General features: G+C 55.0%; 3 protein-coding genes across 8 annotated transcripts in view; 2 read left to right on the top strand and 1 right to left on the bottom strand.

The window, feature by feature from the left end:
* The window catches only part of CERCAM (cerebral endothelial cell adhesion molecule), a 39,141-nt gene extending 36,198 nt beyond the window's left edge, over positions 1-2,943 (top strand). For all 4 annotated transcript variants that reach the window (XM_037879907.2, XM_043530472.1, XM_043530471.1 and 1 more), the window contains one exon: positions 913-2,943. The gene's annotated coding sequence lies outside the window, so the exon portion shown is untranslated. The remainder of the gene's footprint in view (positions 1-912) is intronic.
* Positions 2,944-6,470: 3,527 nt separating this feature from the next.
* On the top strand, positions 6,471-18,472 carry CFAP157 (cilia and flagella associated protein 157). The gene is made up of 9 exons (XM_037879685.2): positions 6,471-6,690; positions 10,329-10,600; positions 11,652-11,805; positions 12,087-12,354; positions 12,693-12,823; positions 14,780-14,930; positions 16,805-16,992; positions 17,711-17,876; positions 18,182-18,472. The coding sequence occupies exons 1-9, from the start codon at positions 6,545-6,547 to the stop codon at positions 18,287-18,289; spliced, it is 1,584 nt and encodes a 527-aa protein (XP_037735613.1). The 5' UTR covers positions 6,471-6,544; the 3' UTR covers positions 18,290-18,472.
* PTRH1 (peptidyl-tRNA hydrolase 1 homolog) overlaps positions 18,389-22,972 on the bottom strand; it is a 9,326-nt gene continuing 4,742 nt past the window's right edge. For all 3 annotated transcript variants that reach the window (XM_043530320.1, XM_007057331.4, XM_043530321.1), the window contains exons 2-5: positions 22,359-22,578; positions 21,291-21,390; positions 19,944-19,989; positions 18,389-19,261 (exon numbers count right to left, since the gene is read on the bottom strand). In XM_043530320.1, the coding sequence (XP_043386255.1) occupies positions 19,049-19,261; positions 19,944-19,989; positions 21,291-21,390; positions 22,359-22,578 (579 nt within the window). In that variant the 3' untranslated portion in view covers positions 18,389-19,048. The remainder of the gene's footprint in view (positions 19,262-19,943; positions 19,990-21,290; positions 21,391-22,358; positions 22,579-22,972) is intronic.

Raw genomic sequence — 22,972 nt, 5'->3', positions numbered from 1 at the left:
ACGATCTCTGGGCAGGAGTCTAGAATTGAAGGGCTCAGGCTGGGAGCAAATGAACTGGGCAAGGTTTGAAAACAAAAATAACTGCCTTATTTCCGTGGTAAGCCCTTGGTGGGTCAGGCAGACGGTCTGGGATTTAGTGTGCCAGCATGTATCCTCTTCTCCCCCTGCTCTGCTCTGAGCCAGCTGGCACCCTCCTCCCCAGAGGTGGCTGCACCGAGTTGGGGCTGGCAGGCGCCACAGAAATGGAAGAGAATATTTTTCACGCTGACTTGTTAGGTGACCCTGGCTGAATCTTAAATCAGCCAAACAGAGCAGGAACTTCAGAGTAACTGCTGAGACTCCAGCCTGAATGTGCTGCGTTGGGCTGCTACATCTGGGGAGGGTTGGGTCCTAAAGAGTGGGCAACTTTCCTCCTTTGCTCTCTGGTTCTCATGTTGGTTTAAGCTGGCTAGAGACGGTGAGTGTGTGTTGGGGATTCTGAGCTGGATCCAGCCCCGCACACTGAAGTCGCCTCTCCATCCTCAGACCACATGCTGCAGGCGTAACAACAGGGCAAACTTCCCTGATGCAGATCCCCACCACTGAACCTCAGTCCCGACCACGAGGGACCCTTTTTGGGGGCAGAGTAGAACCTGGTGGTCTGCATGGCCTATTCGCACCTTGTCCCTTTTGTTGGCTGTCTCCACTGAGATGCACAACAATACAGCCAGGCCCTCTTGCAAACAATAGTGGGACAATCTTCCAGTGGGACACAGGGATACTCAGTGCCCAGGAGGGGGGCATTTGGGGCAGCAAACAGTTTAGTTTTGCAGGCTGGCATCACATCTGCACAGGGAGCCTAGCTCCCCACAGTGGCACAGCAACCAACCCCTGCTTGCACTAGTAATGCTGGCCTCTCACTTCCTTTTCCAGGGGTGCTTCCCATTCCTCAAGTGTGACAAAGGAGGAACACCGTGGGCTGCTCTGCCCGCCTGCAGATTTGACTGGTTCCTGGCTGAGAGATGCAGCTGTGTTTGCTTGACCAAAGGGGGGTGTTTAACCTGGGCCCGTAATCTTCGCTCACTGAAATAGACCGTATGCAGGGGTTGCACCAAGGACCATGCTTGACTATCTGGACACCTCTGCTAGGTGGTGGAGCTTTTGGTCTAGTCCTTTGCAACCTACTACTTCTCCTTCCCCATCTCTGGTGGTGCCTCTCCCTGAAAGGACAGAAGCGTTTGGAAATGTACAAGGCTCGGTAACCTTCCAGAGAGTTTCTTGCTCAGTATTTTCAGGCTGAGCTTATTCCTGCAGGGATGCAGGAGCCCACTCAGCTGAGATCTGCCAGGCCATAGGGCCCAGGGTGTGTGTTGATTCTTTTGTAATACTTGTTTGGATTATTTGATCAGCTCATCCTTCTAATCCAATGGAATCAAAATTCTTTCTCTTCTCCACCCAAAGTTGGAGCCGATGACCACCCTGTGTGCCTTGGTGAAAAGGGGATGGGATCTAGACATGAGGTGACGGGTGCCTAAGAAATACCCCAGACAGACTTCCAGAGCTGTAGGGGGAGAATCCAGTACAGGGCAGAAGTAATGCAAAAATCCCCCCCAGCTGCCTGCAGATTAGGGTTCTCTCTGCATTATGCCAGGCTGTCTGCTGGGTTTTCCCTCCCATGTAGTATGGTTTAACTGAAATAAGCAAGCCAGCAGGAGGATTAAACTGAACTCTATTTAAGACAACTCACCCATATTTTGTCACCATCTTCTTGTTCTCTATAGCCCCCTCTAGTGTTCTCGAGTATGTGTTGCATTTGTTCGCTCCTGCTCTGGGCCACTAGCATGTGTACAATAGTCTGCAATGCCCAGATCACCTCCTTTCCTCCATGTGCAATGCACTGACAGTGCCCAGAGATCACCTCTGAATGCCACCTGGGAAGGGGAATAAGTGGGAGCACCCTCTGCGGGGTGGACTCAGTGTGGGATCCAGGATCTATGAGATACGGTCTGGGATGTCACTGTGTGAGAAACCTGTAGCACCACACAACACTAAAGCTCAAGATTTGAGTGGAAGAGCACCCTGGGTGCGGGCTCTCTGTGTCTGGAGGGAGGGCGCTGCCTGCCTTCCGCTCTGTGAATCTACCCCGTGTGTTGGAGCTTCCATCGCTGATTATTGCTAGAAAATGAAGCCTGGCTTTGTGTCTCAAACAGGCGACTGAAAGGCAGGCACTGCCTAGCTCTGCGACTGGCCAGGTGACCTTGGGCAGATCATTCACAGGACATGAGCACAAACAGCACAAATAAATGAATGGAAGCCAAAGAAGTCCGATTACCACTGATCACACACACTTCCAATCCATAATGACAACTGATTACTAGGGTAGGAGTCCTTGGTGCTATCAATGCAACACATGTGACAGGTGTTGCCATTAGTGATGAAGTTTGAAATGAAGCTGTGCTACAAACCACGGTTCTTCAAAGAGGGGGACATGAGCAAACCACTGCAGTGTGGTCAGGATATAGCCTCTCTGTGGAGCTCCAAGGACAGACATTTCACTATAAGAGGTTTTTAACACTGGCTGCAATAAGATTGGGCCTTACGTGCCATGTGACTGCTACAGTGACCACTACGGAAAGGATAGTTCAGGCCAGTACCTGTCAAGGAATCTAAAGACTCTGGAGTGACCAGTTTGCCACAGGGCAAGTATGGAGATTTCACACTAAGCCTCCTTCCATTGCTTGGTGAATTAGAGGCTGCTTAGAAGTTTCTTCCCCACTTCTGTGGAGGAAGAGACATGAAGGTGCGTGTTGACTGTTCCCCATGAATGTGTATAAATCTAGGCTAAGAAAAATATTAAGTCTTACCAGAGCACAGGAGGAATGTTTAAGATTAAATTCTTCCTTAGTCCTCCTCAATGCCTGCAAGCATGAATCTGATGTTGAGAAATAAAGATTCTACATAAGAGGGACTGTCCACGTCCCTTTCTCTAACTGCTACATCCCCTCCACACATGCCTCTTACAAGATGCAACGAGAACTCCCAAACAAAGCCCTAGAGACAAAGTGCCACATCAACTGTAGTTCCATTTGTGCTCCCCACCGACAGCAGCAGAATGGTGTCACCATCCAAAGATCTGAGAAGAAAATGAAGGGTTTAGTTCAAGCCACACTAGCTCTGGGCCCACTGGAAAATGAAACCTTTTGACAGCAGAAGTAAAAGTTTCCCCCCTGCCACCAAGCACCAGTACAGAACTGCACAACAGAATTTAACACTAAGGGCCGATCTTTCGAATGGTCACTGTTCATGGACCAATTACCCTTTAAACAAAGAAACCCAAAAAGAAATAAACACTAGATGTGGAACTATTATAAGCTGACATTGTGCAATATGTTGCACTTGTCTGTGCCTCACTGTCCTCAGCTGTTGAATGAGGGACGTGAGCCTTCCCTCCTCCAGCACTGGGAGGGGTAATTAGTTTAATGTCTGTCAAGGGCTTTGAAGATACCTGGGGAGGAGGGAGTTCTGCCTGCCCCAGTGATGTGTACCCTAGAACTTGTTCTGTGCCTTCTGGATGGTTGAATCTTAGTTTTAGCTGCACAGGGAGGGATTCTCACATGTTGGCTTGTGAAGACCTTGTGGAATGTGCATGTTGGCTTGTGAAGATCTGTGTGGAATGTCCTTCTCCGTGCATCACTGTCAGGGGGTGAAGACCATGCTGGCCTGCCCCATGCTGACCATGCTGTTACAGAGCTGGGGCCTGGCTCATCCCCGCCTTCCCCCGTGTAGTCACTGAAATGGGAGCAGATTGGGTGTAAAACTCCCCTTCTAACTAGAAAAGGAGTACTTGTGGCACCTTAGAGACTAACCAATTTATTTGAGCATGAGCTTTCGTGAGCTACAGCTACAGCTCACTTCAACTCCGATGAAGTGAGCTGTAGCTCACGAAAGCTCATGCTCAAATAAAATTGGTTAGTCTCTAAGGTGCCACAAGTACTCCTTTTCTTTTTGCAAATACAGACTAACACGGCTGTTACTCTGAAACCTGGAAAAATCATGGAGCAGGTCCTCAAGGAATCCATTCTGAAGCACTTAGAGGAGAGGAAAGTGATCAGGAACAGTCAGCATGGATTCACCAAGGGCAAGTCATGCTTGACTAATCTACTTGCCTTCTATGACGAGATAACTGGCTCTGTGGATGAGGGGAAAGCAGTGGATGTGTTGTTCCTTGACTTTAGCAAAGCTTTTGATACGGTCTCCCACAGTATTCTTGCCCGCAAGTTAAAGAAGTATGGGCTGGATAAATGGACTATAAGGTGGATAGAAAGTTGGCTAGATTGTCGGGCTCAACGGGTAGTGATCAATGGCTCCATGTCTAGTTGGCAGCCGGTATCTAGTGGAGTGCCCCAAGGGTCGGTCCTGGGACCGGTTTTGTTCAATATCTTCATAAATGATCTGGAGGATGGTGTGGATTGCACCCTCAGCAAGTTTGCAGATGACACTAAACTGGGAGGAGAGGTAGATACGATGGAGGGTAGGGATAGGATACAGAGGGACCTAGACAAATTGGAGGATTGGGCCAAAAGAAATCTGATGAGGTTCAACAAGGACAAGTGCAGAGTCCTGCCGTTAGGATGGAAGAATCCAATCCACTGCTACAGACTAGGGACCGAATGGCTTGGCAGCAGTTCTGCAGAAAAGGACCTAGGGGTTACAGAGAAGCTGGATATGAGTCAACAGTGTGCCCTTGTTGCCAAGAAGGCCAATGGCATTTCGGGATGTATAAGTAAGGCCATTGCCAGCAGATCGAGGGACGTGATCGTTCCCCTCTGTTCGACACTGGTGAGGCCTCATCTGGAGTACTGTGTCCAGTTTTGGGCCCCACACTACAAGCAGGATGTGGAAAAACTGGAAAGAGTCCAGTGGAGGACAACAAAAATGATTAGGGGATTGGAACACATGAGTTATGAGGAGAGGCTGAGGGAACTGGGGATGTTTAGTCTGCGGAAGAGAAGAATGAGGGGGGATTTGATAGCTGCTTTCAACTACCTGAAAGGGAGTTCCAAAGAGGATGGATCTAGACTGTTCTCAGCGGTAGCAGATGACAGAACAAGGAGTAATGGTCTCAAGTTGCAATGGGGGAGGTTTAGGTTGGATACTAGGAAAAACTTTTTCACTAGAAGGGTGGTGAAACACTGGAATGCGTTACCTAGGGAGGTGGTGGAATCTCCTTCCTTAGAAGTTTTTAAGGTCAGGCTTGACAAAGCCCTGGCTGGGATGATTTAATTGGGGATCGGTCCTGCTTTGAGCAGGGGGTTGGACTAGATGACCTCCTGAGGTCCCTTCCAACCCTGATATTCTATGATACTGTAGTGGCCAAATCATGCTAGATTTTGTATAGGGAACAAATCCTTGGCTATATCCCAAGGCATCCATGCCTGTGTGACTTCCCTAAGCAGCCCCTGTCTATCTTAGCTATTTATATGAAGCTGGAACATCTGAGCACCTCCTAGTCCTTTTAATGTATTTATCTTCATGTGCCCCCTGTGAAGTAGGGCAGGGCTACTATCCCCCAATTGCAGGGAGGGAACTGAGGCCAAGAGACACTAAGCGCCTTGCCCATGGTCACATGGGGAACGTGTGGCAGAGCAGGGATTTAAACCCACATCATCTAAGACTTTGACTGGAGCCTTAACCACTGCACCAGCCTTCCTCTGTCCTACCTTTTTACATCCACAGCAGTGGTATTTCCCTTGGCGTGTATAACCAAAGTCCCAGCTGCTGCTTTAAACCAAGCTGAGCAGGGGACGGTGTCTTCAGTGCAGCTCCGCACTATTCTAATCTAGCGCAAAGGGTAACATTCATGATGGGGGTGGGGGGCTTTTGCATGCTCATTCCCATGTTAAAGGGGTTTCACCAGGGAGGAAGATGTTGGAGGGGGGAGTGTCAGAGACTGGGGGATCCAGGGAGCAACCCACAGGGGGCACTTTAAGAGCTCTTTGATTTTTAAGGAGGGTCAGAGGGTGCACAGTACAGGGAACGCCCTTGGGGGGGGGAAGGAGGGCAGCAAAGTCTGGGGGCGCAGACCAGGGGTCCCCAGTTTGGGGGGGGCCAGCCAAGGAATCCCCATTTGGGGGTGGCCCAGCCCAGGGGACCTCGCTGGATGGAGGGCCCAGGCCAGGAATCCCCAGTTTGGGGGTGGCCCAGCCCAGGGGACCTCGCTGGACGGAGGGCCCAGGCCAGGAATCCCCAGTTTGGGGGTGGCCCAGCCCAGGGGACCTCGCTGGACGGAGGGCCCAGGCCAGGGGTCCCCAGTTTGGGGGTGGCCCAGCCCAGGGGACCCTGCTGGGCGAAGGGCACAGCCCAGGGATCCCCAGGCGGGCGGCCCTGCGGGGTCCCGCGGGTGGGGCTAGAGGCTGCCCCCCCCCCCCCCCCCCCCCCCCCCGCGGGCGCCTGGCCCTTTAAGCCCCGCGCCCCCGTTGCTATGTACAGCGCGTTGCCCCGGCGACGCGGGGTCCCGGAGGCTCTTCCAGCGGCCGCCGGGCTCCCCCCGCTGCCCGCCGCGGCCATGGCCCCCAAGAAGAAGGGCGGCGGCCAGAAGGAAAACGCGGGCAAGGAGCCGAGGCCGGAGGGGAAGGCGGAGCAGCCCCTGGCCGAGCACAGCCGGGAGTTCTACCTGCTCCAGATCCGGGACCTGGAGGAGCGGCTGGCCCGGTGCGGGGGGCTGGGCTGGGCTCCACAGGGGCTCACGGGGGGAGCCGGGCCCGGGCGAGCTGCGGGATCCCCGCCCCGGGGTCTGTGCCCACCGGCGGGGCCAAATGCCGCAGCCCGCGGGGCGGCCCCCCGGCCGGCAGCCCCTCCTCGGAGCCTCCTCAAGTGATCGTCGGCGCCCTTTCAGGGCGGGGCCCTGTTCCTCCCGCATACACCGTGGGGGACCCGGCCGGCAGCCCCCGCAAAGCCCAGCTCTGCTGGGGTTAAACAGCTGCCCCTGTCCCTCCCCGGAGACGGCCGCGTTTCCGTGCTGGGTGAAGGGTGCCTGTATACGGAGCTGCCCCTGTCCCTCCCCGGAGACGGCCGCGTTTCAGTGCGGGGTGAAGGGTGCCTGTATACGGAGCTGCCCCTGTCCCTCCCCGGAGACGGCCGCGTTTCCGTGCGGGGTGAAGGGTGCCCGTATACGGAGCTGCCCCTGTCCCTCCCCAGAGACGGCCGCGTTTCCGTGCGGGGTGAAGGGTGCCCGTATACGGAGCTGCCCCTGTCCCTCCCCGGAGACGGCCGCGTTTCCGTGCGGGGTGAAGGGTGCCTGTATACGGAGCTGCCCCTGTCCCTCCCCGGAGACGGCCGCGTTTCCGTGCGGGGTGAAGGGTGCCTGTATACGGAGCTGCCCCTGTCCCTCCCCGAAGACGGCCGCGTTTCCGTGCGGGGTGAAGGGTGCCTGTATACGGAGCTGCCCCTGTCCCTCCCCGAAGACGGCCGCGTTTCCGTGCGGGGTGAAGGGTGCCTGTATACGGAGCTGCCCCTGTCCCTCCCCGGAGACGGCCGCGTTTCCGTGCGGGGTGAAGGGTGCCCGTATACGGAGCTGCCCCTGTCCCTCCCCGGAGACGGCCGCGTTTCCGTGCGGGGTGAAGGGTGCCCGTATACGGAGCTGCCCCTGTCCCTCCCCGGAGACGGCCGCGTTTCCGTACGGGGTGAAGGGTGCCTGTATACGGAGCTGCCCCTGTCCCTCCCCGGAGATGGCCGCGTTTCCGTGCCGGGTGAAGGGTGCCTGTATACGGAGCTGCCCCTGTCCCTCTCCGGAGACGGCTGCGTTTCCGTGCGGGGTGAAGGGTGCCTGTATATGGAGCTGCCCCTGTCCCTCCCCAGAGACGGCCGCGTTTCAGTGCGGGGTGAAGGGTGCCTGTATACGGAGCTGCCCGTGTCCCTCCCCGGAGACGGCCGCGTTTCCGTGCGGGGTGAAGGGTGCCTGTATACGGAGCTGCCCCTGTCCCTCCCCGGAGACGGCCGCGTTTCCGTGCGGGGTGAAGGGTGCCTGTATACGGAGCTGCCCCTGTCCCTCCCCGGAGACGGCTGCGTTTCCGTGCGGGGTGAAGGGTGCCTGTATATGGAGCTGCCCCTGTCCCTCCCCAGAGACGGCCGCGTTTCAGTGCGGGGTGAAGGGTGCCTGTATACGGAGCTGCCCCTGTCCCTCCCCGGAGACGGCCGCGTTTCCGTGCGGGGTGAAGGGTGCCTGTATACGGAGCTGCCCCTGTTCCTCCCCGGAGACGGCCACGTTTCCGTGCGGGGTGAAGGGTGCCTGTATACGGAGCTGCCCCTGTCCCTCCCCAGAGACGGCCGCGTTTCCGTACGGGGTGAAGGGTGCCTGTATACAGAGCTGCCCCTGTCCCTCCCCGGAGACGGCTGCGTTTCAGTACGGGGTGAAGGGTGCCTGTATACGGAGCTGCCCCTGTCCCTCCCCGGAGACGGCTGCGTTTCAGTACGGGGTGAAGGGTGCCTGTATACGGAGCTGCCCCTGTCCCTCCCCGGAGACGGCTGCGTTTCAGTACGGGGTGAAGGGTGCCTGTATACGGAGCTGCCCCTGTCCCTCCCCGGAGACGGCTGCGTTTCAGTACGGGGTGAAGGGTGCCTGTATATGGAGCTGCCGGTGTCCCTCCCCGGAGACGGCTGCGTTTCAGTGCGGGGTGAAGGGTGCCTGTATATGGAGCTGCCCCTGTCCCTCCCCAGAGACGGCTGCGTTTCAGTGCGGGGTGAAGGGTGCCTGTATATGGAGCTGCCCCTGTCCCTCCCCAGAGACGGCTGCGTTTCAGTGCGGGGTGAAGGGTGCCTGTATATGGAGCTGCCCCTGTCCCTCCCCAGAGACGGCCGCGTTTCAGTGCGGGGTGAAGGGTGCCTGTATACGGAGCTGCCCGTGCCCCTCCCCAGAGACGGCTGCATTTCAGTGCGGGGTGAAACGATTCTTGTAAACACGGCTTGCAACATGCTCTGGGGCCAGGTGTTTCAGGAGTGTAGGTGTTACGATGATTGCTATCCAGGCTCATGATAGCCCTTTACCGCTGATGCTGCAGAAGCCAGTTATAGTGCGGGTGAGGTGAAGCCCTGGGTCAAAGGTGCAGCTTCTCTTTCTTCTGCTCCCAGACACTTTGGATTGAGCCCATGGGCCAAATTCAGTCCTTGTGTAAGCAGGTGCAGCTCCCACAGAAATCAAGGCACCTTACCTGGTTGCAGCAGGACTCACTTTGGCCGCCTGTGTTGGAATTAGAATGGCAGGGCTGGGCAGAGAGATCTGTCTACTTCCATTCTGGTGTCCACCTCTCGTCTCCTTCCCATCCTGGGACAGGGCTGGGGGGTCCCGAGCTGCTGGATGGGAGTGCAGGGGAATGGGCCATGAGTAGGGCCCTACCAAATTCATGACCATGAAAAATGCATCTCGGACCGTGGAATATGGTCTCCCCCGCATGAAATCTGGTCTTTTGTGTGCTTTTACCCTATAGTATACAGATTTCACTGGGGAGACCAGCGTTTCTCAAATTGGGGGTCCTGATCCAAAAGGGAGTTGCAGGGGGGTCACAAGGTTATTTTGGGGGGGTCACGGTATTGCCACCCTTACTTCTGCGCTGCCTTCAGAGCTGGGTGGCTGATAGCGGCGACTGTTGGCCAGGCGCCCAGTGCTGAAGGCAGTGCCCTGCCAGCAGCAGCACAGAAGGAAGGGTGGCGATACCAGACCAGGCCACCCTTCCTTCTGCGCTGCTGCCTTCGGAGCTGGGCAGCTGGAGAGCGGCGACTGCTGACTGAGGGGCCCAGCTCTGCAGGCAGCAGCACAGAAGGAAGGGTGGCGATACCAGACCAGGCCACGCTTACATCCGCGCTGCTGCTGGCCGCGGCTCTGCGTTCACAGCTGGGCTCCCGGCCAGCAGCCACCGCTCTCCAGCTGCCCGGCTCTGAAGGCAGGGCCACTGCCAGGAGCAGCGCAGAAGTAAGGGTAGCAGTACTGCAACCCCCCCTACAATAACCTTGTGACCCCCCCCCAACTCCTTTTTGGGTCAGGACCCCTACAATTACAACACCGTGAAATTTCAGATTTAAATACCTGAAAACATGAAATTTCTGATTTTTAAAATCCTGTGACCATGAAAGTGACCAAAATGGACCCGTGAATTTTGTAGGGCCCTAGCCATGAATAGTCCCCCTCTCCAGTCCCACTGCAATCAGCTGTGAGCTGTGCTCCCGTGCATGCCCTGGGCCTGTGCCCAGGCAATGGGAGAGACTGGACCAACTTATAAATAGGTGAGGGGCAGGCAATCAGCCCATCCTGGAGACTGCTGTCTGACTGTCTGTTCGGCACTGCTTCCCCCTGGCAGGTACCAGCGGAAATGGGACGAGCTGCAGGTGAACGAGACCCTCTTCAGGGTGGAGTACGATCAGATGGCCAATGACAACAAGGAGATCGTGGCCTTTCTCAAGAAGACCCTGAACCAGCGGGTTGATGAGATCGCTGACGTCAATGACCAGCTGCTCAGCCTGCAGCAGGCCAAAGAATCCGAGAAGGACGCCTTCGAGGCCCAGCTGGCCCAGGTTCGACACGAGTTTCAGGAGACCAAGGACCAGCTCACTTCGGAGAACATGTTGCTAAGTAATGTGCCCTGGCTCAGACTGGACCCTTCCTTTTCCCCCTTGCCCCATGGTCCCTCTTCCTGGGGCAGGGGGCTGCTGGTGCCGCCGTGCAGGGATAGAGCCTGGAATTCTGAGGGTTGAACAGTTCCCGCCTGGGGCTGTGGCCACGGGCTGGTGGGAGAACGGTCAGTGGAAATATTCTGGCTGGAGTGGGTAGGAATTTGTACCTACACCCCCAGACATTTTTTTTGATGAAAAGTTTTTTTTGTTTTCAGCAGAACACTCTATTATTACACTTCTAGTAATAATAAAAAGGGTTTGCAAAATGGTTTTTTGGCCCAAAGCTGCTGAAAACCAAGACAATGTTGGGCCTTTGGCAGAAGGTTTTTGAGTTTTCTGATGAAAAATCTTAAATTTTCATTTAGTCAAATACCTGATTTTCCGCAGAAGAGTTTCAGTGGAAAATTTCTGACCAGCCCTAATTCCAGCTGCGTGTGGGGGAGGACACATGGGGGTGTGGAGACAGAGGTGGTGTATACATAGGGTGACCAGATGTCCCGTTTTTAAAGGGACAGTTCTCTTTTTTGGGACTTTTTCTTATATAGGCACCTATTACCCCCCACCCCCATCCCGTTTTTTCACAGTTGCTATCTGGTAACTATGTGTACACATTTGAGCCTCCCTCTCTTTCCACCACAATGTGGGTTGTGGAAGGCTCCTTTCTAGTGCTGGAGGCTGCTGTCTATTGCTGGTCCCCACAGCAGGTACAGCCTGGGCAGCCTCAGGGCAAGCTTTCCCCATGTGCTGGCCCTGTATTATTGATATTACAGCAGCACCATTGTGCTAGGTGCTGTACAAATGTACTAAAGAAACAATCCTGGCTCCATAGAGTTTGTGATCAGGGTGGTTAAGAACATGCAGAACAGGTGTGTGGTGTGAAGAGCAGTTGGGAGAATCTCACTGGGGTTTGCCAGCTTGTCGAAGCACTTTGCCCTCCTCCCGACCCCCCGTGGCTAAGCATGGAAGCCCCCAATGGTCCTTCTGGGGTCCTAAGTGATCTGTTTTGGCAGGTGGGAAGCTGGCTGCGCTGGAGGAGTTCAGGATCCAGAAGGAGGATCTCATGGGCAAGTTTGCAGCCCTAGAGGAGCAGCTGAAGAAACAAGAGGAAAATCACAAGGAGTATATCTATAACCTGGAGAGGAAAGCTGTGCTGGACAAAGACAGGTCAGTGCCAGACAGAGAATGACTGTGTGTCATTCCCCACTGGAGTCTGAAGGTGGGAGTGTGGTCTCATAGTTAGTGCCAAGTGTGGGACTTGGGAGCCCTGATTTCACTTCCTGGCTTTGCCACTGACTTGCTGTGGGACCTTGGGCAGGAGCTAATCCTTTGGACTGGGGTCCGATTTGCCGGGGCTAAGGCGTTTGCAGCTGCGGTGGGCCCTGCCCCAGGAGTGATGAGCTTCTCTGTGTGTCCTGTGTGTGTATGCACACGCCCCACTCCTGCAGGCTGAAGAAGGAGATGATGCAGCGTGTTAATGTGGTGGCAGCTGAGTTCCGCAAGGTCTCCAACAGCCAGATGGCCGAGACCACCAAGCGCACCATCCGCGAGAATGTCGCCATCAATGTCCAGCTGGCCAAGATGTCTGATCGCAGCTATGACCTCATCCAGGAGAACGACATGCTGAAGGAGGCCCAGGCTGAGATGCAGAAGCAGCTGGGGATGCTGGAGCACAATGAGAAGCAGATGACCAAGAAAAGCCTCAGCAACCAGAAGGTCAGAGCTCAACCATTGCACAGAGGGATGCGGGGTGCTGAAGCCAGGCTCTGGTCCTGTTACTGCTCCAGCTTGTCTGCCCCTAGGGACCATGGGGTGGCTTTCAGGGCCTGGTCTCCTCATTCCCTGACAGCACTATTGCCCTAGAGTTTGCTCAGACCCCATGTAAGTGCAAGTGGCTCATCATCTTGGCAGTAGGGACCTGACAGTGGGCATGGGCAACTTGCAGCCTGTGTGTGGACGGCAGTGAGGGGATAGGGAGCCTGGGCTGAGGCTGGTGCCTGAGACGTCCCTCTTGTCTCCTGATCCCGAAGCTGTGTCCCTGCTGCTCATTTCAGATGATTTGGATGCTCACCAATAAATGCAAGGAGCAGCAGGTGCTGGTGGATGAGTACAGGAAGCAGAAGGAGGCCATGCAGCAGCTGAAGGCGGCCCATGAGACGCTGCAGAAGGAGAACCAGGCACTAAGGTACGTAGAGCAGAGTGGAGGCGACAGCAAGCCGTCACGGTCCCAGCGGCAGATCTCATTCCCGTGCTGCAGCCGGGTCTTGTTGCAAGGCCATGTAGAGGCAAAGCAGAGTCCTTGTGCTGTGATCCCATCACATTTCCCAGGCTAAGTGTGGCCAGGCCAGGTTGGATGGGAGACCTTAAAGGAAAACCCAGGTATTACAGGAACTGGGGTCAGTGCTTCAGAAAATGGCGCACTGCCTCTGGAACGGCAAGCTCAGCGTGGTGCTGTACTGCTAGCTCTTCCATGAGACGCACAATGCAGAGCCTGACTCCAGCGGGCGGGGGCTGGAAGTTCAGTTCCACGGGAAAATCCAACATTTCAAAACCCCTTTTTGTTCTGAATAAAAAATTTGAAATTTGTAACAAAGCAAAAATTCCAATCGGCGTCGACTTGGCGCTGCGAACGTATTTCATTCTGATAATGTTGAATCATTTTGTTTCAATAAGGTCAAACATTTCAGTTTTGACTTTCTCATTTTGATTCACTGAATTTAAACTTTAATATTATGTTAAAATATTGGTGTTTAGTATTAGGCATTTAACACAGTATAGAATTGAGTAGATAGTTAACGTTTTAGTACGTCTAAATGAAATGAATCAAAATGAGGAAGCCAAAAGGAAATGTTTTGCTTTTTCAAAATGCAATAGGAAAGTCAATGGGATTCATCTGGACTTTTTCCCATTGAAAATGTTGAAATCGACACATTTTGATTTTGACGACAGTGCTTTTTTCCATGGAGAATTGTGCTGGGGGAAATGTTTTGACCAGGTCTAGTCCTGACCCCTTGTGCCCATTTAACCCCACAGAGTGGGAACTTGGAAGAGTTGCGGTGTTAACCGAGGTGTCCTGGCTCAATGCCCTCTGCAATTGCAATTTGACCTGGGAGTCTTCACTTCTTGACTTAAACTGCCATGCAGTGTTGTGCTGTGTTTTTAAATAATTGCCACTTTCCACCCTAGAGGTGGCTGCATTTAAGAGCTGAGGGAAGTGGTCCCTGTATAGCCATTCCCTGGCTTCACAGGGCCCTTGTGACATTTAACTAAGCAGTGTCTGTACAACACTTGGAGCTCTTTGGATGGGAGGGACTAGGAAAGGACCGAGTATTATTGGGATTATGCTTCCCCTGAATGTGTCTGTGTCACCTCAACCTGCTCAACCCTCTGCCAGACTCAGCAAGGCTCTGTCATGGCCCCCCACAAGAGCTGCTGCGCCTGGTGCTACCACAGGTTCCCAAAAGGCCTGCCCCGGAGCCATGTTGACTGCTGCTCTGTCAGTGCCTGGTCTCTGAGCGCATCCTGCCCACCAAGGGCCACTCTGCTCAGCCAGCTGCAGCCTGGTGTTTGTACAGGACATTCAGGAGCCCCCCACGGGGCGGGAGTTACCATGGGGAAGGGGAGGCTGGTGTTCCCAGGCACCTACTGGGGGTGTAACTCTTGGAAAGTAAACTCTCTAGGAGACCTCACTTCCACAGATGTGCAGAGGGGGCTTAGCCCACCTCAGCCCCTCTGGGGACCTGACTTAGACACACATCTCCATGGAGACCAGATTTAGACCTACCTCCTGTGCTCACATATCTCCCTGGTGGGCTGACAGGCAGGCAGGTGGACAGAGACACATACATCTCCCTGGGATCTTGGCTTGGATGGATAGACAGACACATGCACACATTTCCCTGTGGACCTGACTTGGACAGACAGACAAACGACACATATATGCCTGGGGACCTGACTTGGATGAACAGACAGACAGACCTCCCTGGGGAACCTGATTTAGACAAGTGCATGCGAACACACACACAGTTGTCTGGGGCCTGCTGGAGGTGATGCACACTTCCCTGCACTCCAAGCACCCTGAGGTGAAGTGGCCGTTTGCTACCTCACCCCTGGCTGTTCTTGTCTGGCTCCTTCCCTGCAGACAAGAGCTGAAGGAGCTGAAGGAGGAGGTGAGGAGGAAGATGGACGAAGGGCAGAGTCAGGCCAAGCTCCTAAAGGAAGAGCAGAAGCTCAGGAGGAATGCAGAGAGGATCCTGAACCAGGCTGTCCAAGCCCTTAAGGACCTGCTGCAGGTGAGACTCACACAGTTTCGGGGATTGGGGTGGACGTGTTCTGGTGGCTGCTTGGCATTAAACAGGCCAGAGCCCAGCATGCTTCTGAGATGCGACATTTCCTTGGTTTGCTCCCAAAAGCTAGAACAGAACAGACGCACCAGTGGACATAAGCCACCACCAGGATCACAGAGGTCAAAGGTTAGGAAAGACTTGAGAACTAGAAAGGGAGCAATATTGTCTGCAGGAGCCTGGGAACCAAGACTCCTGGGTTCTATTCCCACCTCTACCACAATGTTGCTGTGGGACACTGTGCAAGGCACATTGCTGCACCGTGCCTCAGTTTCCCCATGTGTAAAATGGAGATGATTATACTGACCTACCCCATGGGCAGCTGTGAGGCTTGGTCTGTTAGTGTGTAGAGGCTCTCTGAGCTCTTTCCAAGGAGAGGCTGTGGAGAGCAAAGCGGTTCCATTAAGAACAGGGTAACACAGGTTCAGGCTATGGGGCAGCAAACTGTTGGGAAACTCATGAGCTCTTGTAACATAAAAGAACTTGCCCAAAATCCTGCTAAGGAGAGTTAGAGGCCCCTGACTGAGAGCTCTTGAGCCGTATCCATTTATCTTGGGTACTTATGTATGGCCCCCATTAGTAGGATCTGGGTAGTATCCCCCCATAACATGGTGGAGCTGGGAATTGAACCCAGGCCTCTGGAGACCTAGGCTGGCTCCCTAACCACTGGCCCGTCTACTGCCCTTGTCCTTCGCTCTGTCCCTATCTTGAGAGGCTGGCTCCTGGGACAATGCCAGAGTCCTGAACTATCTGGGGTTTCACGTCATAGTGCTGTGTTGACTTACCCGGAACTGATTTTGCATCAGGCAATGAGGATGTTGTGTCAATTAGGGAAGACTTGAAATTAATAGGAATGGATTTTGCATCCAATCCCGGGGATGCTGTGTCACTTAAGGTGGATGCTGTGATAGTCTGGGAGGGCACAATGGCCTCATGTTGGTGGTGTGCCTCCAAGCAAACACTGTGGTGAGATGTCCTGGCACATGTGCCGTGCCCCGTAAGGGGTCTTCCCTGGCCACACCCAGAGCCCTGGACTCTTTCAGATCAGAGCCACCAGCATCTTGCTCTGTACAAACACCCACCTTGGACCTTGGCACTATATCTTCTGTGGCAGCTGTGTCCGGCTCTTTATTTTGCACCAAACCAGAATGCGTCAGGGCTACATTGGCTGGACTTACTGTAATTTCTCTTGTCCTCTATAGGGGGTGCTAGACGGTGGAGTCCAGTTGTTGGAGGGTAGTCATGGGGGAGGTTGGGTCCATGCTGCAGGCTGCTGGGGCAGATGCCCTAACCCAGCACATACATGGTGTTTATTGCATTCGGTACTAGAAATCCTCCCATCCCGCCAAGTGCGGAGTCTCTTACTGAACCCCTGGCTGCGTCTGAGGATCCGACGACACGTCCTGTGCTGGGGACGGGAAGCCTCCAGCTGTGGGGAGGTGGAGTCGGTGGGGAAGAGCCAAGAGATGCTGGGCTGCTGTTCCAGGGAACCCCACTAAAGTCTGGCTTCGAGCTACAAGCAGCCCAACCCCCAGCGGCTCCAGCTCCCGGCTGGCTGTCCCAGCAGAGTTCTGAACGGCCGTGGGGCCTGAGCCTTTGTTAGATGGGCACCTCCCTCGCCTACGGGAGCTGCCGGGTTCTGGGTGCACTCAGAATGCAGGAGCCAGGGCAATGGTAGTGGAGACTGAGCTGTGGGGCTTCCTCTGCCTACAGTGGGGGTCCAACCCCTGTGCTTTGAAGTCATGGGGGGAGGGGGGAGAGCAGGAGCTGCAGTGCCGGCTCCCCTCCCCTCGGTTCACCTCCCCCGCCTCATCGCCCTGCAGGACAGGCCGTCTGATGAGGAGGATGGTGACTTCGACATAATGTTCCAGCTGCGTCACCAGGAGATGCTGCGGAGCCTGCTGGGGCTGCTGAGGCGGGCGAGCAAGGCTGGGCCCGCGCCTCAGGAGCAGGTCTTTGGGCCCCAGAAAATGGCCAACAGGGAGCATGGACTGGAGTCCACAGCAGAGAGGTCAGTAGGAAATGCAGGGAATAGCCCCACTCCCCATACAGCCCCTGCCCCAGCATCTCTTTGCACCCAAGAGAGGCAGGTCCCAGTTGGAGGCCAGGCCAGACACCCAGAGGCAAAGGGGAGAGAAATGGGGTTGTACCTTTTTGGCCTCTATTCTGTTATCTCTATAGCCCTGTGTGACATGTGGTTGCGTTTCTGCCTTCCAACTCTGAGCTGTCATACAACCCTGCCTCCCTGCTCCTGTGATGTCACGACTCCCATCTCCCCCGACTTCTCCTAGAGCCCTCCAGGGGAAGCACGGCAGATGAGACCTTCAGAGGTCACCTTTAGCTCATTCCCCACAGGCCTCCCACCAGCAAGCTGACGGCAGCGACCTCCCACCCACACCGACCTGCACTGGCTCCATCTTGCACCCCTTGCTGATCCCTTGAGCATGCAGTTCTCCACTCTGGTCTCTGATTGTCTGCTTGCTCCCCCGCACCTCCAAAGCTGGCTGATCCTCTCCAGTGACTGCTGTTCACAGTTGCCTCCAGGGCCTGTCCTGGCTAAGCCTGAGCTGGGGAGGCTCACCCTAAGAGGCACCCTACCCTTACTCTACTTCCCACCTTGAAGAGCCTGCAGTATCTTCCTGCCAATGCCGTTCTAGTCTCTGCCTTCAGTGACCCCTGCCGCCCCCATGTCACGTGGTCTAACCCATCCCCTTTCTCCTCTGCTCCAGCCAGCTGCACCCAGCCCCGTGCCTCAAGACCTCTCCCGTCATCTCACACCACTTGCTAGCTCACCAGGGGCAGGGGGTGCCGCTCCTCCACAGCATGAGCAAGATGGGTCTGCTGTCCAAGACCACCCGCATCGGGACCGTCCGCACCTACACCAGTGCCACAGAGGTGAGGGGGGCTTGGGCCAACTGGGCATGGGCATAGCTGGCTGCAGGGCAGGGGTATCCTGGGAGGTTAGAAAGGGAGTCACACAGGGAGGCTGGGCAGGCTCAGCAGAGAAGCTGAGGATTGAGGTGAGCACCAAGACTGACTCCCAGCCCCTTGTCCCTGCTCCTAATGGTTCCCTCCACGGACCCACAGGGTCAGGAAAGCTTATCCAAGCGCCATTGGCATTGGCCTGCCCTGCCCCGCCCCCATAGAGGGATGTAGTGACTGGTGTGACAGTGTTTGAATCACTGCCAATTTCCCAACAGCCACGGATGACTTCCTGGTCGGAGGAGAAACAGGTGAAGCAGCAGCCGATTCTGCCCCTGCCAGAGATAGCGGCCAGACGCTCCTTGCAGGGCCTGCTGACCAAATAGGGAAATGGTGGGGGGGGAGGGAGGGAGCACCCCTTTCTGCCAGCCGATTGCTCCCTCCCCTGCCCCCAGGACACCTGCACAAAGGAGAGGGACTGAGCATAGATGGCAAAGTGTGTGCAGACTGGGTGCCTGGGTTTATTGTACAGTCTATGCAGAACTGCCCTATAAAACCTATGGAGTTACTGAGATGTCTGGCTGGAAACCAAGGACGAACAAGGCAAAGCTGAGACCGGGCACAACCACCAAGTCCCAGACCTGTTCTGCAGGGGCAGGGACAAGGTGCTGCTGGGACAGAGTGGTCCCAAGCTGGGCAAGGAGGCAGGCGCCCCTGAACACGACAAGCCTAGCTGGGGTCTAGGGTGGAGCCTGGCTGGGGCTTGGAGTCTCTCTCGGGGTCCTCCTTACTCCCCACATTGCAGGGTGCTGAAGTGCCAGGCACGGGCACTTGGCCATGCGGAGCCAGGCCATCTACCGGGCTGCCTTTGTCAGCGCTAATGGGGTTGGGAGGAGAAGCCTGCCACCTGACATGGGGGGTGCAGGAATAGCACCTGCCTGGCAGTCCGCCACCTCCCCCACCAGTTTCATTGCCAGGAGCTTCCCTTGGCACCTGCCCCCACACAGCACAACTTGTGGGGTCAGTGCTCTTTGCTTAGCTCCCTCAGCCCACCCTGCCAGCTGTGCCCAGAGGCCCACGAAGGAGTCCAGGACCACTGCTTTCCGTCGGCACCATATTCATAAAAACTCCCCCAGCTCAAAGGGTTAATGAGGGGTCCTGTCCCCCTTGTTGCCAGGGGGCGTGCGGTCCTTGCCACTGCTCCTCTGCAGGATGTGTTCCAGCAGCAGGTCGGCCGCCTGCTCCAGGACGCGCTGCAGGACCTCGTGCTCAGCGCTGGCGAACCGGCCCAGCACGTAGTGATCCACCATGGCTTCCCCCACTGGCCGGCCGATGCCAACCCTGAGCCGCACCATGCACTGCAGGGAGAGAAGGGGATGCAGCATGTGCTGTGTGTCCTCTCCCCATCGCCACCTGTTCCTGGGGCCTGCATTCACTCGAGCTGGGCTCTCGGCACAGAATGGCAAGTTGCTACAAAGTGCTAAACATGCTTGGCATGGCCTGGAGCCAAAGCAGATACTGGGGGCTCTGAGGTGGGGCTGGAGGGCAGGGGAGCCTTGAGACCCTGGTTAGCCAGGGACCAGTCCAAGGGGGAGCTTGTGGAGTGAAAGGGAATCCTAAGTGCCTCACTTGAGCCCCACACGGCAAGCTGGGCTTGTGTCCTGTTCTGTTCCTTTGTCTCCCTCTGCTGTAGCTGGGTTCGGGCTGGGCTCCAGCAAACATGAGCTTGGAAAGAGTTTCGTCCAACAAACGCAGTTAAGTTGGTGGGCTGAGCTCCCAGCCAGGCCATGTGGTTCCACTTTAGCTAATTGCTTCCACATCCTGGCTCATGGACGAGTCAGAAACAACTCACGTGTGAGAAGGGCTGGGCTGGGAGCGGGGGGATGAAGGTCCAAGTCTGCTAACACAAACACAAGGGGGAGGCTAAGGCCTTGGGGGTGGCTCATAGGGGGCTCTGGGGCTGGGGAGAGATGGTGCTTTACATATGCACTGCTAAGATGTGTGCAGGATAGAGCTCTTTACCCTGCAAGGCCGACTTACATCTGAGTGCAAGGAGCTGATACAGGAACGGACCCCGTTATGCCCCCTAAAGAAAGCAAGAGAAACCAGCCGTCAGAGAGTAGATGAGAACCTCAGAGGGATCATCCATGGGATTCACACTAAACTCTTCCCTCCTCTTTGCTCTGTACAAACAGGCCCCGTTATCCCCCTTTACAGAAGACCTAGGCACTGGGCTTGTTTACACAGAGAGTTCTACTGATTTAACGAGAGGTGTGACATTACCCCAATTTAGTTAAGCTGGTGCAAAGTCCATGCGGACACTTGGATTTCAGTGTAAGAGCAGCCTAGGACGGTTAAGCTTATTCAGGCTTAGACTAAAGCACAAGTCACTCAAAGCAACATCTGAGTATCCACACTGGGAAACTGATGCAAAGTTGTGCAGAGGAAGCCCCAGGCAGGCTTGCCTTGTCTTGCAGACTGCACCTGGAGTTCTGGGTGCTCAGCGCTTCTGAAAAATCAGACCCTAAGTGGCACGCCCATGGCCCAAGGGGCAATCCGTGTCAGAGAGGAGCTCATGATTCCCTGTCTTATACTCAGAGCAGGCCTCACTTACATGCAGCAGCCTCTGAGCTGGGCCAAACCCCCTGGGTGACCCACTGCCACGGGGTATTGCCAAAGAGGGTACTTGGCTAGGGATATGGCTGTGCAGATCCAGAATGTCCCGTGCCCTGCACTGAACTCCCCAGCCGGGGCTCTGGCACCCAGTGCTTTCAACTGCTGGAGAAGGGAGTACACACTGCACACGCTGCCTGCACTGGGCAGGCCTGAACACAGCCAGGTATGGACCATATGGTAATAAGAGGGGAGACCCCAGGGAACAGTGTGTGGCTAATGTAACTGATTCAGAAAGGTCACTCTTCAATCAAACGTCACTGTCACTACAAGCACAGGTCTAGGTTCTGTTCGGTCTCAAGTGTCGATCAAGCTAGGAAACGTGTGATTCGGGGAGGTTGCCTAACAGGGCTCTGGGCAGTCACTGCTGTATTTTATTGCAGCAGCCTGGGCACCGGTTGTTTCCTGCACACCTAGTGCCAGAGCCCATTATTTGAGGCTATCCCAATTTATTGAAATATCTCTGGTTTAGCTGGCGCTTTGAACTGGAACCTGCAGGAGGTTGGGCAGACAGCAGAGTAAACCAATGTAAGGTAAAGCTTGTAAAGCGCTGCAGAAAGATTCTGCCACCAATCTGCTGCCATCTCTGCAGTCCTGGGGGTGGGGGAGATGGGATAGTCACAGCCCCAAAGGCCCCTTTTAAAAAGCACACAGTAAGATGCAGCTCAAGCAAATCTTTCAAGGTCATTTTCCACAGGGGCTTTCCCTTCGTACCTTGCGCTGCCTCCCAACTTTATCGCCATCTTCCCCAGCGGCTTGTCCAGGTCGTCGTGAACGAGGTAAATGTCTTCTACCCCGAGGTTGTAAGTTTCAGCTTGAGAAAGAAACAACGCACAAGAAGTGAGGAAAAATTAAATCCATCTCTCACCATCACAGCCTCGGGGACCTAAAGAAGGACACTGCAGGCGTCAGTGATAAAAAATGACAGGGGACGTGGAGGGCAGGAAGTGCATAGCAGGGCGAAGAGAACTTCTAACCTCAGGAATGCACTATCAGCCATGCTGGCAAACTAGCTGCACACGCTGTCACTGGAGCTGTCTGATGTCTGCACCACGTGATACTGCTATTGTCTTTTGGCCAAAAGCACTTTACAGTCCACACCCCTGAAACACAGCGGGCTGGACGGTCGTAGCCAACTAGCTTGCAGCAGGCTATGCAACAGTGTGAGGAGCGGAACTCATAGCCCAGCACGCCAGGGAAAAGCCTGACTGTTCTGAAAACTGCCCTGGGATTTCTGATGTCCGTGCAGAGCCCTCAGGACCTTGGTTCCGAACCTTGCCACCTGTTTTTTCCTAGAGATGCCAAAATGGCAAACTGCATGGAACTCAGTTAATCTTCTCCATCTCCCAAGGGTAGTGTGAAAAATTAGTAATGGGTTTAGGAGATTGTGTGTGTGTGTGTGCACTGCCCTCTACTGGACAGAACTGGATATGGTCAACTGTGTGTCATAAGCCCTATACTGGAAATGGATATTCTCCTTTAGCTCAAGTGCTAGGTTCTTGAGCTTGGTCTACTTTTACTGTCTGTCTGCCTGAATGGCCATGGAACAACCAGGAAGTCCTAAGAGTTGTCACATCGTTGGCTCCATAGAAAAGAAAAAGGAGACTGACCCTGGCAGGAGTGGGCCCTGTAGTTCCAGGGCAGGTATTTCAGACTTGTTGCTTACAGCCCTGAGTGGTCCCCTCTGGCTAAGAAGATGAAAGGTGAAGCACAAGGGTCCCTGGAAGGCTACAGTTGTGTGCATCCCTCAGCTGGCTACTGGAGGTGTTCGGAGTCACTCACCAGCGCTTGCTACACTGAGTCCATTGATGTTCATGAGCCGCCGAGGTTTCATCAGCACCAGCTCTGCTTCCTCCACATTGGTGATGGTCACGTCTGCGCAGCAGCGTCTGTCTGCTTTCCACTGCTCAGCGATGTTCAACTTCTGGGCCAGCTGATTGAGCACCGCCATGCCCACGTTATGACGGGTTCCTCGCAGCCCATAATTCCCTAGCCCTGCCACCTGCAAAGAGGACCAGCAACAGGTGTTACCAGGACTCTCTCTATATCAGCATCCAACCAAACGGAGTCACTAGAGTCAGCCCTTGTGGTGTAGTGAGGATCAAATGTGCCCTCCCTGCAGCCCGGCTCCTTTCACCACCCCGGCAAGAAATTCACCCAGCAAAACCAGCTGCTTCCCTTCAGAAGCAGCAAGACAATCACCATGTCCATTGTTGATTACTGTAGGGCCAGACTCTGTAGCTACAAGGGCCTGTTCCTCTCTTGTTAAACAGAATTGAGATGGGCTGAGATTGAGTGAGATGCTCAAATGAGCTTAGCGACCTAGGTGATCCCTGTCCCCCCGCTCATTCCAGCTGTACCTCCCATCTCCAGGAATGAGAAGCCATAGGGTGACT

This window comes from Chelonia mydas, chromosome 16, assembly GCF_015237465.2.
Source record: "Chelonia mydas isolate rCheMyd1 chromosome 16, rCheMyd1.pri.v2, whole genome shotgun sequence".
Classification (NCBI taxonomy): Eukaryota; Metazoa; Chordata; order Testudines; family Cheloniidae; genus Chelonia; species Chelonia mydas.
The sequence above is the reverse complement of the archived record's forward strand: the minus strand, read 5'-3'. Positions and strand labels throughout refer to the sequence as shown.